This window comes from Arvicola amphibius, chromosome 8 (genome assembly GCF_903992535.2).
Source record: "Arvicola amphibius chromosome 8, mArvAmp1.2, whole genome shotgun sequence".
NCBI lineage: Eukaryota > Metazoa > Chordata > Mammalia > Rodentia > Cricetidae > Arvicola > Arvicola amphibius.
The window spans coordinates 67,564,579-67,577,976 of NC_052054.1; the positions used below are offsets into that span (position 1 = coordinate 67,564,579).

A 13,398-nucleotide genomic window follows, 5' to 3' on the forward strand; every position below is an offset into this window, starting at 1 on the left:
CCTGGTCAACACAGTGAAAGCCTCTTTCAAAATAAGTAAGATACCAAATTTATTTGTGGGAGTTTTTAGTGTATTTGTTTAATTTTGAAGGCAGGTTTTTAATATATAACCTAGGTTAGCCTGGAGCTCACAAGGTAGTCCAAGCTGGCCTTCAACTCACACCCTTCTTGCTTCTGCTTCCTGAATGCTAGGATTATAATTATGTTCTATGAAATTTAGTTTCTTTTTAATTATTTCAATTATAAAACAAATGTGGTGTGTGTGTGTGTGTGTTGTACCTGTGTGAAGGTCCCTCTTCCCACGCATGTTTGAAGGTCAGAGATCAATGTCAGGTGTTTTTCTCTATCACCCTCCACTTTATTTTTTGTTACTGTTACTGAACCTGGTGCTCTCTGACTGACAATTGTGAACTATGTGAGATTCACCACATACCTTCTGGGAGATGCTGTAAGATTTTTAGAATTCTTTTTCTGATGCATCCCTCTGACAACAGCAAATGAGATAAGAAAATACTCTTTTTAAAAATTTATTTAATTTTTTTATGTACATTGGTGCTTGCCTGCATGTATGTCTGTATGAGGGGTTGGATTCCCTGAAACAGGAGTTACAGAGAATTGTGAACTGTTATGTGGGTGCTGGGAATTGAACCCAGGATCTTTAAAAGAATAGCCAGTGCTCTTAACTGCTGATCCATCTCTCCAGTCCCAAAGAAAACACTCTTAATAAACGTTGCTTTACAAACTGAAAATGTGCCTCTTCTTCAGTTCTATATATTGAATTTCTAATTCTTAGTGTGATAGTATTTGGAAGTAAATACTGGGAGATGATCCAGATTAAATGGAATGATAAGGTGGGGCCCTTACAGTGATAAGTGTTAACGCTCTAAATCTGTGGAGGACACAAGGGGTGTTTTTATCCCCCAAGAGCCCTCTAGTACATCAGTCAGAAAACCAGAAACCAACTCATCAGCAGATAATAAGTCTGCCAGGACCTTGATCTTCAACTTTCAGCCTCCAGAAAGAGACATTCAAACCACTCAGTCTAGAAATTGGTTATGTATTCTGTACAAACTCAAGCCACTGATGAAGAAGCTTGTGGTGTGCTATGAGACCTTAGAAGATTGTATTATTATGTATCCTTGGGCTTGGTACTAAGCACTGAACCTACTATGAAAATACAGCAATGGAAGATGGAGGGAAGAGGGAGGGAGGTATGGAGAGAAGGAGGTGAGAACTTACTTCTGCAAGTTGTCTTCTGACCTCTACATGCGTGCCATGGCATGCACACACACTCCAACCAAAATTAATAAATGTAATAAAAGCCATAAAGATGGCAAATTTAATGTAATTTTTTTTAACATTTAAGACATCCAAATGAGAATGTTGTATATCTCAGTAACAGAGGACCTTTCTAGAATGTTTGATGCCTTAGATTCTCCCCAGGACTCACCCCATATGAATAATTAATTAAAACATACAGAAATAAAAAGGATGTAGGAGCTGATAGAAAAAAGATTACTGATAGTGTCTCTGAGTAATTCAGGGGTCAGGAATGACTTGTATTTCCTAGGAGGAGGGGGTGTGAGATAATGCTCTAGGCAGAATCATCAGAACAAGGCATGATAGTGAAGGATAGTAATCTGTTAGGGCATCAGGGCATCCACTTTGGGCAGGGCATCCAGAGATGCTCAGAACTACTGCCAAAGAAACAAAAGTATTTCTTGGGTTCACATACTGTGGGGCCTAAAATGTCAGGCTGAGAAATACCATTTATACACTGAAGCCAGTGAAGGGAGAAAATGAGAGAGAGAGAGAGAGAGAGAGAGAGAGAGAGAGAGAGGAGAGAGAGAGGGAGGGGGAGAAAAAGAAGAGAGAGAGAGGGAGGGAGAGAGAGAGAGAGGAAGACAGACAGACAGGAAATGTATGTGTTCCCAAATATTGTTTATAAATATTTGTTTACATTTAAAGAGGGATATGTTATAGAGATGTATACTTTGCATTGGTATGGATCTTGTTTTTTTATACAAATTTAAGATCAATTTATATATATATATATGTGTGTGTGTGTGTTTCTGCTTTTTATTAAGGTATTGTGTTTTTATAGCTCATTTAAAAATGCAATATATAATTAAGAAATATAGGTTAATAGAGAGTCATCTATAATAGTCAAGCTTGTATTCATCTTAATTAGGTTTTCGAGATGTACAGAGTTGTATTTTAGATGGATAGATATTCTTCAAACCTTTCAAAGACTACAGAATATGAGATTTAAAATGTTTAAGAACTTATAACTTTTCATGACAATGAGACACATCTGCTCCTGGCAGCACCAGTTACTTCAAGAGGATGATGGGCATCAAAGAAGTTCCTCATGGAGTTTGTTAGACATTTGGGCAAGACATTGCTCTTGCCTGGACTGCTTGACACTATATTGTATGAACTGGATATGCAGGACCCACAGAGAAATGACTGCTGAACTTGCCTAAAGGTGAGATGGTACTTCAGGGTTCTTGCTACATGAAAGAATCTGCCAGACATTTTGCAGGACAATAGAAAAAGCAACCGATGGACTTTATCATTACAAGGCAAACAGAACTTTAAATTCCTGCTTCATGGAAAAGTTTGCTGGATACCATGGGCCTGTAGACTGAAGACAGATGCTCCCAATGATACAGAAGAACTTTGGGTGACTGTTACAGGTATCAAAGTGTCTCTGTCAATTCTAGAGTTTTGAAAGTTGCTTACAATGGCACTTCCTATTTACTTAGGTAATATTATATTGTTCTGGAATCTTTGATGGAGTTGAAAAATATGTAGTTATGTTTATAGTTTTCCTTAGTTATGATAAAAGATCGAGTAGATAAAATGTTGTAACTATAGTTTATACTTGATACCTGTTTTATTATATGTAATTTTACTATGTTAAAGTTAAAACCTTACTTTTTATTTAAACAGAAAAGGGGAATGGTGTGGGAGGTCCTTTTGTATATTTGTTGCTTTTATGGTTAATGAATACAGATCTGCTTGGCCTGTGATAGGGTAGAATAGAGGTAGGCAGGAAAACTAAACTGAATGCTGGGAGGAAAGAAGGTGGAGTCAAGGAAATGCCATGTAGCCACCAGCAGGAACAATGTGCTGGAAAACTTTCCAGTAAGCCACAGCCATGCAGTGATACACAAATTAATAGAAATGGATTAAATTAAGATGTAAGAGTTAGCCAATAAGAAGCTAGAGCTAATGAGCCAAGCAGGTGATTAATACGTTTCTATGTGGTTATTTCAGAGGTAAACAGCCAGGAACAAAACTGTGGCTTCATACACGTGTGTGTGTGTGTGTGTGTGTGTGTGTGTGTGTGCGTGTGTGTGTGTGTATACACATGTGTGCATTTATATGCTGGTCCTGCAAAGGCCAGTAGGTAGTTTTAAATCTCCTGGATCCAGAGTTACTAGCAGTCATGGGCTGTGTACTATGGGTGCTTGGAACTGTGCTTTGATTCTCAGTGAGAGCAGCAAACATTCTTACCCTCCAAGTTATTTCTCCAGCCACTGAGAGCATTTGCTTTAAAGTTGTACCTATGATCTAATACGTATCTGTCAGGGAAAGTTTCCTAACTTGTGCCAGATGAAGACAGCCTTAGAAACTCATCTGGACATTTAATATTTTGTCACCAGTTTTCTCTTAGGTATATGATGATTGTATTGAAGTGGAAACCATCTTGGAAACAAATTGAAGATATTGGTGCAGTGGTAGTTGGCTCCACAGTGATGATAGAGTAACTGATAACCCTCCCTAGTAGAAGTGGAGTGTTGAGTTCACGAGAGCCATAACTAGAGTTCCTTTTCGCTCTCCCCCAGCTGTGGGTCAACTTGGGAGATGCTGGAGTATACAGGAAGTGGAAGGCTAGGCTAGCTTCAGCTGAGACTCCACGGCGCAGAGTCTATGAGGCCGTTATCTATGATGGGGTGGGAGAGTTGGTGGGGATGCAGCTCTGTGGGGGTCACCCACACTCTTGTGAGTAGACCCTCACCAGTTCTTTAAGTAAACTGAATGAAGTCATTAGTTTGCCAGGTTGGATTGAATGGGGTTATTACATTGGTCTGTCACTAGTGCCCTGTCTGGGGTGAATAGACATTTGTTCATGCCTTCCTGGGAACAGCTAATGCATCCAGTTTTCCTCGGTTCCACCCTCAGTTTCTGGTTCCATTTTCATATCCACCTTGACCGGGGACCTTGGGGGCTGGGACAATGTCAGACTTATTCTCATATTCCTGGAACCCACAGCACCTTTCTCCACAAAGAAGACAATGAATGCTTGCTTATCAACATGGTGATGCCAGACTGGGCATGCCTTGTGCCTCAAGCCCAATAGCTTTTCTAATTTATATAAAAAAAATCTCTTCCACCTGCTGTTTAATTCCACAGAGATTTGGGACAGTCTCAGAGATCCTCAGCCATGGCTTAAACTAACCTCTTTGTGTGCCTCCTGCTTGTGAGTCCAGAAGTAACTCGGCACTGTTCAGACAAGAGTCTCAGATACACAGTGGGTGAAGGGATGGAGGGGGGGCGGCGAAGACTCTTGGTTCAGAACCAAGGGACAGTGCCCACAGGTTCACCAGACCTGTAGGAAATGCTCTGGCCCTCTGAGTGCTGGATCCTGGCTTTATTGCTGAGAAATCCACATCTGAGTGGATACTTAGACCATCTCAACACTGATCAGAGACCCTAGGAGAGGAACCCTTTACTCAGCTTCTCAGGTAAGTAAACTGGAAACCTCATGGTGCTGGAGGCAGGAGGAAGATGAGAGAAGTGGTACCTTAGAGTCACGTCCTCAGCATCAGGTGCCTTGTCGAATCTCATGAGTTCTCATCCCAGCCCTATGATGTAGTCATACACACAGCCCTTATTTTAAGGATGGAGACGATGGATACTGTCAAACCTACACTGAAGAAAATGCTGTCTTTCATACAGCTGACCAGATTAAGATCTTGAATTATAGTCCTGCGCAACATAATTCTGAACCCCAAATTCTTTCTATGATAACAAAATTTCCCTTGGCAATAAGTGAAATGGAATATGTGGGTTGAGGGGTGAAATGGGACTTGCATCTTCAACTAGCTGAGGGACTCTGGTCAAAGTGAGATCACATCTTTTTGTGTTGGTTGTGCAGTTTCTTTTTGGTTTATCCATAAATTTTCTGAGTTTTTACTTTACTTTTCTTTCTATTTACTTATCTGAATTTATTGATTTTCATGTGCGTATATGTGGGGTCCATACACCACAACACTAGTGGGAAAGTCAGATGACACTTGTGAGAGGTTAGTTCTCACCTTACACTCAGGGATCAAACTCAAGTTGTCAGGTTTCCTGAAAAATGCCTTTCTACCTGCTGGGGTTAATTTTTACATGGCTGACTTCCTTACAGCCACCAAATTCAATTCAGAGGCCAGGAGAAAGAGAACTTTGCAGTAACACTCCAGAGATGTAGAATAAAACCATGATCATTAGCTTCAGAACCTGGTAGATCCTGGCTTGGTTGCTGGATTTGCTGCTTACAATCTGACTGCACTCAGTCAAGATTCATTCCCCACTCTGGGATTGATCTCTTCTGCAAAGTGTGTGCAGTAACATCCCACTTCCAAAATGCTTTGAAACCTGTGCTCACAAAACCTGTACATTCCATAAAAATGAGATTTGTATTTGGATGAATATGGCTTACCATGTCACAGAACATTGGCATGTGTGAGTTTTATTAGACCAACACAGCAACAACTTATAGTTTGTCTAGGAGGATATGAAACCTTAGGAGGACACGTAAGTTCTTCTATGATCACTGATATTAATATCCAACGCTGAAGTCCAGGTATAATTGGCCCTTACTTGATGGTGGAGGTATAAATTTTCATAATTTATGAAGACAATCTCATTTGTTTTCCAAAGGCTATGATGTGTCAGATACGTTAGAGTAAGTCATCCAAGTTTAGCCAGCAGTGAAGAAGAAACCAGAATACTGTTGTCTGGAGCCAAGTCTTGCTTATTCCTGTATTCTCACTGTGCCTCCCTGGGGCATCTCACAGTGTTGATGCCAGAGGCATGCTTATAGGATGAAACCACTCTCAAGTATTCGGACCATGCACTACACAATTTTAAAGTGGTTTTAAAATTAAAATATGACTCTGGGATGTTATCAATGGGATAGTTACTGGAAAAATGTCCATCACAATGACTCATGGAAAATAGAATAAAATTGATATAACCATTCACTGCAGCTGTGAACAAGAACAACTTTAGAAAATCACCACAGCTGAGTCTCACAAATGGCGTTAATGTTACCATTGCTTTCAAATCAGCAGATAGTCAGACTCAAGGGTCAGGGAGATGAGAATTCTGCTGTACCTATGAGAGTCCAGAAAAATAACCGGCATCCACATTATTAATGGACAATTAAAAAGGATTGGTATTATTAGATATTATCAAAATTAACAACTTATTTCTATACAACTTTATTCTTTTTATATCTTTGTGCCATCTCAGCCACAGTTCATGGAAGCTGATGTCATTTTTTCAGTTCTACAGTGAACAAGGGAAGCTAGAATAAACACTGCACGTTGAGGATGGTAACAGGCATACCAACAGTCTTCCAACTGTGTCACATGGTGTCTCTTCTAACTCAGTCACCAGCAGAACTGAGTGTGGTGGCTCACATCATACTCCCAGCACATGGGAGGCTTACTGTGAGTTAAAGGTCGTCCTGGCTTTCACAGTGAGTTCTACGACAGCCTGGACCAGTGTCTAAAGTAAATTCCAAAACCAAGCCCAAATAAGTCAATGAGCATTGCAAATTAAGCCTGAACCCCAATGATCTTGAATCCATTTATTGTGAAGCCTCTGGAGGGAGCTACTGATGCTTAGAAAGCCTTGATGCATCATGCATTATGGAAGAGCATGTATAGGACACTATATGAGGGTCCTTGACTGGGTGGGGAGGACAGAATCCTGAGTAAGACGGACATCAATCAATGCAATCCTGCCCTTAGGAGGCTGTACCAACTAGTTAGAAAGAAAATGGTCAGGAGAAAAAGCATACCAGTAATTTAATTTTTCTCTTAGACTTGTTCATTTTACTTTATATATGTTTTACATATGTTTTTGTCTGTATGTATCCATGTGCACCCAAAACATGCCTGATACCTGTGGAAGTCAGGAAAAGGCATTCGATAGCTACAAACTGGAGTTGTGGGTGGTTGTGAGGCACCATGTGGGTGCTGGGAACCAAACCTAGGTTTGTTGTTGTTTACAACAGTCGGTGTTAACCACTGAACCAACCCCAGACTCCTGCCAGTAATTGAAACTAACAGCAGCAATCACTTCACAGGGAAGAATTAAGGAATGGAATAAGAAATAACGACACAGGATTTGATACGAGACTTTTTAGAGAGGCCTATCTGGGGACTTGAAAATGAAAAGCAAAAGTGTGGAGAAGTGTGTTCCAGGGAAAAGGACCAGCCTGCAGGAATTTCCTAGGGCTAGAAGGATCTTGAGGGCATGGAACGGGAACCATGGGGTCTCATTGGGTGACAAAAAGTCTTAAAGCCAAATCATTCGAGATCAGAGCACTGGGGGCTAGAATACTACATTATGATAAATTGGGTTTGGTTCACAGGTCACCAATCCTAGCACTCAGGAAATGGAGGCAGGATGACCAGGAGTTCAAGACCATTGTTAGCTGCATAATGAGTTTACGGCCAGCCTGGGCTACCCAAGACACTATCTCAAACTAAAGGAAGAATTGTATTATGGAGGGTATTTATTATAAGAATAGTAAGGATGAATGGGCCTTTTAAAGAGAAAGGAGTGATCTTATATCAGGTATGTTTTGGAAAGACACCACTAGATGGAACACAAAGACTTTTATAGATCAAATTTAGAAACAGAAAGATACAATTAGAAGTGATATCAGGGCTCATGAGGTGGGTCAGTGGGTAAAGGTACTTGTAGCCAAGGTTGATGAGCTGAGTTTGGTCCCTGGAACCTACATGGTTGAAGTAGAGAAGTGATTCCAGCTACAAAGCATCTTATGTCCTTCACACTTGCACCCCAGATCCCCTGCAAAATACATAAACATAGTAAAAATTTTTAAGAGGTAATTTATGCAGTTGTGATAATGGCATTGGTCTAGGGTGGAATAAGATATAAGGAAAGAGACTTAGAAAAAAATTGTAGGTGTTTTTTTTTCTTTGTAGATGGAGAAGTCACTTGAATTGGTCAACACAACCAGAGTCCAAGAGTTTGTCCTACTAGGCCTGTCCACAAGGCTGGGGATAAGAGATGCCCTGTTTGTCGTCTTCCTGACTCTCTACCTGCTGACGCTCCTGGAGAACACGCTCATCATCTACCTCATCTGCAGTCACAGCGAGCTCCACAAGCCCATGTACTTCTTCCTGGGCAACCTCAGCTGCCTGGAGATGTGTTATGTGTCTGTCACCATGCCCACCCTGCTTGTGGGGCTGTGGACGGGGCCCTGCCATGTTCCATTCACAGGTTGCATGACCCAACTCTTCTTCTTCATCTCTCTCATCTGCACGGAGTGCACCCTCCTGGCCTCCATGGCCTATGACCGCTATGTGGCCATCTGCCGCCCACTGCACTACCCACTGCTCATGAGGCCCCAGGTCTGCCTGGGCTTAGCCTTGTCTTCATGGCTGGGTGGGTTGCTGGTCTCAGTGATCAAAACAGCATGCATTGCTAGCCTGTCCTACTGTGGTCCCAACGTCCTCAACCACTTCTTTTGTGATGTCTCTCCTCTTCTGAACTTGTCCTGCACCCACGTGGCCCTCACAGAGCTGGTAGACTTCATTTCAGCCATCATTATCCTCTGGGGCTCACTCCTTGTGGCCATGGCTTCCTATGTGGCCATCGGTAGGACAGTTCTGGGCATGCCATCAGCTGCTGCTCGCCACAAAGCCTTCTCTACTTGTGCCTCCCACTTGGTAGTGGTGGGCATCTTTTACTCAGCCACTATCTTTATCTATGCCCGTCCTAGCCGCATAGAAGCCATGGACCTCAATAAGGTGTTGTCTGTCATCTACACGGTGGTTACCCCCATGTGTAACCCCATCATCTACTGTCTGAGGAACAGGGAGGTGCAATCGGCTTTCCGTAGAACCATGCACTGGTCCTCAGTTTGACCAGGTACTTAAGATCATGTGGCAAGACACTGATTTACCTACATCCTGCTTCTGTGTTAGGATATAATTGCCATACCATTACTTCGCCTTTTAAACACAAACAACTCAGTGTCTGAATGTTTTCACAAAGTAGTAAACTGTCATTGCTGTGTAAGTCATCACTCCCGGAAAAATGCCTATACACATTTGGAAGTCATTTTCTGTGGTGTCTCTACTCCTTAAAAAAAAAAAATCACTAATCATCCACTTTCTATTTGCATAGATTTCCATATTTGATATCTTGTAGACAGGGAATTGCACAATGTCACCTTTTATAGATGACCCCTTCCACAGTTCATAATGCATCAGGTTTGTGAATGTTGCAGCAGGTATCAGTGGTTCATTTGTTTCTGCGACCTCATCACATTGCTTTGCATGGACAGACCGTATTTGTTTGTTTATTCTTAGGCAGATTGTTTGGTTGTTTTCAATATTGGCTACTGTGAATAGATATGTGTGAACACTTATTCATAGCTTTAAAAGATTTTATTCTCATTCATTCATTTGTGTGTGTAAGAACACGTATGTATGTATACATGCATGCAGATCCCTGCAGAGGCCGGAAGTTAGACGCTGGGTCTCTCAGAGTTACAGTTACAGGTTGTTGTGAGTAATCTGATGTGGGTGCTAGAAACTGAACTCCAGTTCTCTGCTCTTAACCACCAAGCTCTATTTCCAGCCCCATAATTCATATCTTTTGAGCAGAAGCACATTTCTTCTTCTTTTGTTCTTATACCCATGTGTAGAATTGTTGAGCTAGTCATATGTTAACTGAATGGTTGACTTCTTGAGTAACTGACAAACTATTTGGCAGAATGTTTAACACCTTACTTTTAAAACACACTTTTAAGTTACTTAAGACCAGATCTTAAATTTATATACACATTGGATGTCTCACACACATATATCTTCTGCAGACATATGCATAAGCTGGGCTCCTCTGGGGATGAAGGGTATCTGCAAGGAGGATGGAGGACAAAATGTATGTGAAAATACTGCAATAAAATAAAAAAATAAAATAGAAATCAGAAAATATTCTAATTTTAAAAAATTGCCCAGAGAAGCCCTTTCTCAAAAACAAACAAAAAAAAATTGTCAGTAAGAAACTTCCCAATATATGTTAAGGCAGGTGGTATTATATATAAACAGAATTAATAGGTGAAATAACATAAATGTTCAATGAATCTAAAGACCTCATTGGCCCTTGCAGAAAATGTTAAATAGAAAACGACACCACCAGTATATCACGGTGGGGAGCATTCAGCTGATTTTCACAACCTGACCTCCTTAGGTTTTAAAAGGATGAACATATGCTTATATATTCCTGGAGACATACCAAATTGTTTAAACTTTCTTGGACAATAACCTACTCACCTGTATAAAAAGTTGCTTGTAAACTTTGACCTGGTGTCCTCATTTAAGTGAATATTTCATAAGACAATTAAAGCAGTAGAGCACAGAAAACAACAAAGATGCTGGTTACAACATTGTGTCACCTGTATGACGTCAGAATGAATGATAGTATTCCCCAGTAAGACAGTGACTGGCTATATTATGCTAACTCCGTAGAGTGAAATGTGGTATAAGAAGGATTTATTGGCTGGGTGGTGGTGGTGCACAACTTTAATCCCAGCACTCGGAAGGCAGAGACAGGTGGATCTCTGTGAGTTTGAGGCCAGCCTGGTCTACAGAGTGAGTTCCAGGACATCCAGAGCCCCACATTGAAACTCTGTCTTGAAAAACCAAAAAGAGAAGGATTTATTGTAGTTCTACAATTGATAAAAATATATAAAATGTTTGTAACTTGAAATTTGTATTTTAAAGGCATAATTTCAAAATATCTAAGTAGGAAGCCTTTAAACAAAGATGATAGACATCTAACATGCATTTCCATAGTGATTCTGAGAAGCCAAGAACAACTCAAGGACACTGTGAATTTCTATTTGTAAGTTTCAATAATAATTTAAAAGTATTAACCAAAACTGATGTGATTTTCAGGGGAAACTTGACACGATGCACGGCATGTGTGAGTGTGTATGAATGTTCACTCAGAACATGACTAAAAGAAATTTTGCAAAGAAAATAATTCAGAATATTTGATGTAACTACGAGAATCTTTATGTCATTTTGTGCTTTTTATAAAAGATTTATTTATTTATTTAGTACGTGTGTGTGTTTGTGTGTGTGTGTGCACACGCAAGCGCACATACACACATGCATGTGCAGGTATTTTGCAAGCATGCATGTGCAGGTATTTTCAGAGGCCAGAAGATAAGGTCAGGGAATCAGATTCACTGGGAGCTGGAGTTATGAGAGGTTGTGAGCTACCTGGTGTGGGTGTTGTGAACTGAGCTCAGGTCCTCTGGAAGAACAGTCTTAACTGCTGAGCCATTTTTCCAGGTCCATTTTGTGCTTTAAATGGAGAACTATTGGGGGAAATTCACCTATAGACATCCAATGTTATAAATTATCACATCTGCACAAATGGAGTGCTGAATACAGAGCCCACGTACTTAGCTGCAGTTACTCACAATGTGTCAGAAAGTATGGTGGTTACCTATTGTAAGGTTGAAAAGTTAGGTTACAGAACTGAGCCTAGAGCTAGAAGATGGCTCAGCAGTTAAGCGCACAGGCTGCTCCTGAAGAAGACATATGGGTTCCCAACCCCCACACCATGGCTCACAACCGTCTGTAACTCTGGTTTCAGGAGATCCGACACCTCTCCTGGCCTCTACAGTCACTATGCACACATGCAGTCACAACACTCATACATAGAAATAAAAATGAATAAACCTGAAAAAATAAACCCAGATTCATGCAGTATGCTTATGGTTCCATTTTCAAAAATACATTTGGAGGGCGAGGCTATAACTCAGTTGGTTGAGCACCTGCCTGACAAGCACAAAGTCTGGGGCTGAGCTCCAGTTCTACATAAGTGGAGTGTGGGAGTGCCCGCCTGTAATTCCAGAGCTTGAGAGGTGGAGGCAGAAGGACCTGGAGTGAATTCAGGGAGAGCCTAGGCTTCACAAGACTGTGTCAAAACAATTTGAAAAATGCAATTTCTATATAAGAACTCATAAAGGTTTTAGAAAGTTTTTCCTTACATTTTCAATAATGATTATCTTAGCATGGGAAAATGTGGGAAGCATTGCTTTTTCCCATTGCTGCCCGCTGTCAACTTTCTGTGTTAATCATGTGTTTCTTTTATAATAAAAGTATTTTATATTTCACAATACCCAGCTAGTGGTGTTGAGAGACGTTTTAATTTTCTTTGAGTCAGTGCAATTCCTGCCTCCTTTTTCTTGTTTTGTATCAAGCACGCATGTTCTTGTGGTACCCCCAGAGGCCAAGTTCATATGTATATCCTGCAAATAGTTCCAAATCTCCAGATCCTCACTCTCTGCACATGAAATGTCACTTGCCATTTATTACAAGACTGCATACATGTCTTTTGTAGATTCCATGCACTTCAGTATCCTGGGATCCCCTTGAGAGGGGTTATTGGGCTTCACATGCCTGTTGGATGCCAGCATCTGACACAAGTCCCTGGTCTTTTTAGGAGTTGCAAACTGCCTGGGAGCTGACTGGAACCAATGCTGCCTTTGGGTCACCCTCTGTACCTGATGAAAAATTTCACTTGGGTTTTTGCTCCAAACCCACAGAGATTAAGAGCCCTCTAAGGCCCAGCTCTTGGTTTTAAGTTAGCCCCTCTCCTTACAGCTGACTGGTAGAATGGAACTCCCTTGAAAACAGAACAGTAGAGAAATGTGGAGAGCCTAGCTGAGAACTCATTACCTGGAACTAAAGATAATTTTTCCAAACATGTGGCTTTGAATTCATTGTCCAACCATTTAAGTCGCTGATGTCTTCACTTATGTTCAGGCGAGAAACCGAATATTTTTAAGAGGAAGAAGCAAGACCTGCTTTGCCTTAGTAGAGAGGTAAGAAAGTACAATAATGTGATTTAATTTCAATGAGAACAAAAAGTTTTCTCTCCTATAGGATGTCTATAGATGTTAGGAACAGCCTGATGATACACAACTTCATTGGAATGACTCTCCATGGCAACCATAAGAATTCAGAACTTTAAAGATAGGGATGGGAGACTAAAGAGAAGAAATGGTAAGATGTGATTATGTTTAAAATGCATAATATATTTAAAAGTAGTTGTCTAC

At 40.7% G+C, this 13,398-nt stretch overlaps 1 protein-coding gene across 1 annotated transcript; it reads left to right on the plus strand.

Moving 5' to 3' along the window:
• The first annotated feature begins 8,239 nt into the window (after nt 1–8,239).
• Nucleotides 8,240–9,184, plus strand: LOC119820404 (olfactory receptor 5-like). The gene has a single exon (XM_038338697.1). It carries the CDS (start codon nt 8,240–8,242, stop codon nt 9,182–9,184), a length of 945 nt encoding a protein of 314 aa, XP_038194625.1.
• Nucleotides 9,185–13,398: the final 4,214 nt, after the last annotated feature.

Bases quoted from the DNA above. Each gene is read 5' to 3' on its own strand.
- LOC119820404 (XM_038338697.1), top strand. From the start codon at position 8,240: ATGGAGAAGTCACTTGAATTGGTCAACACAACCAGAGTCCAAGAGTTT.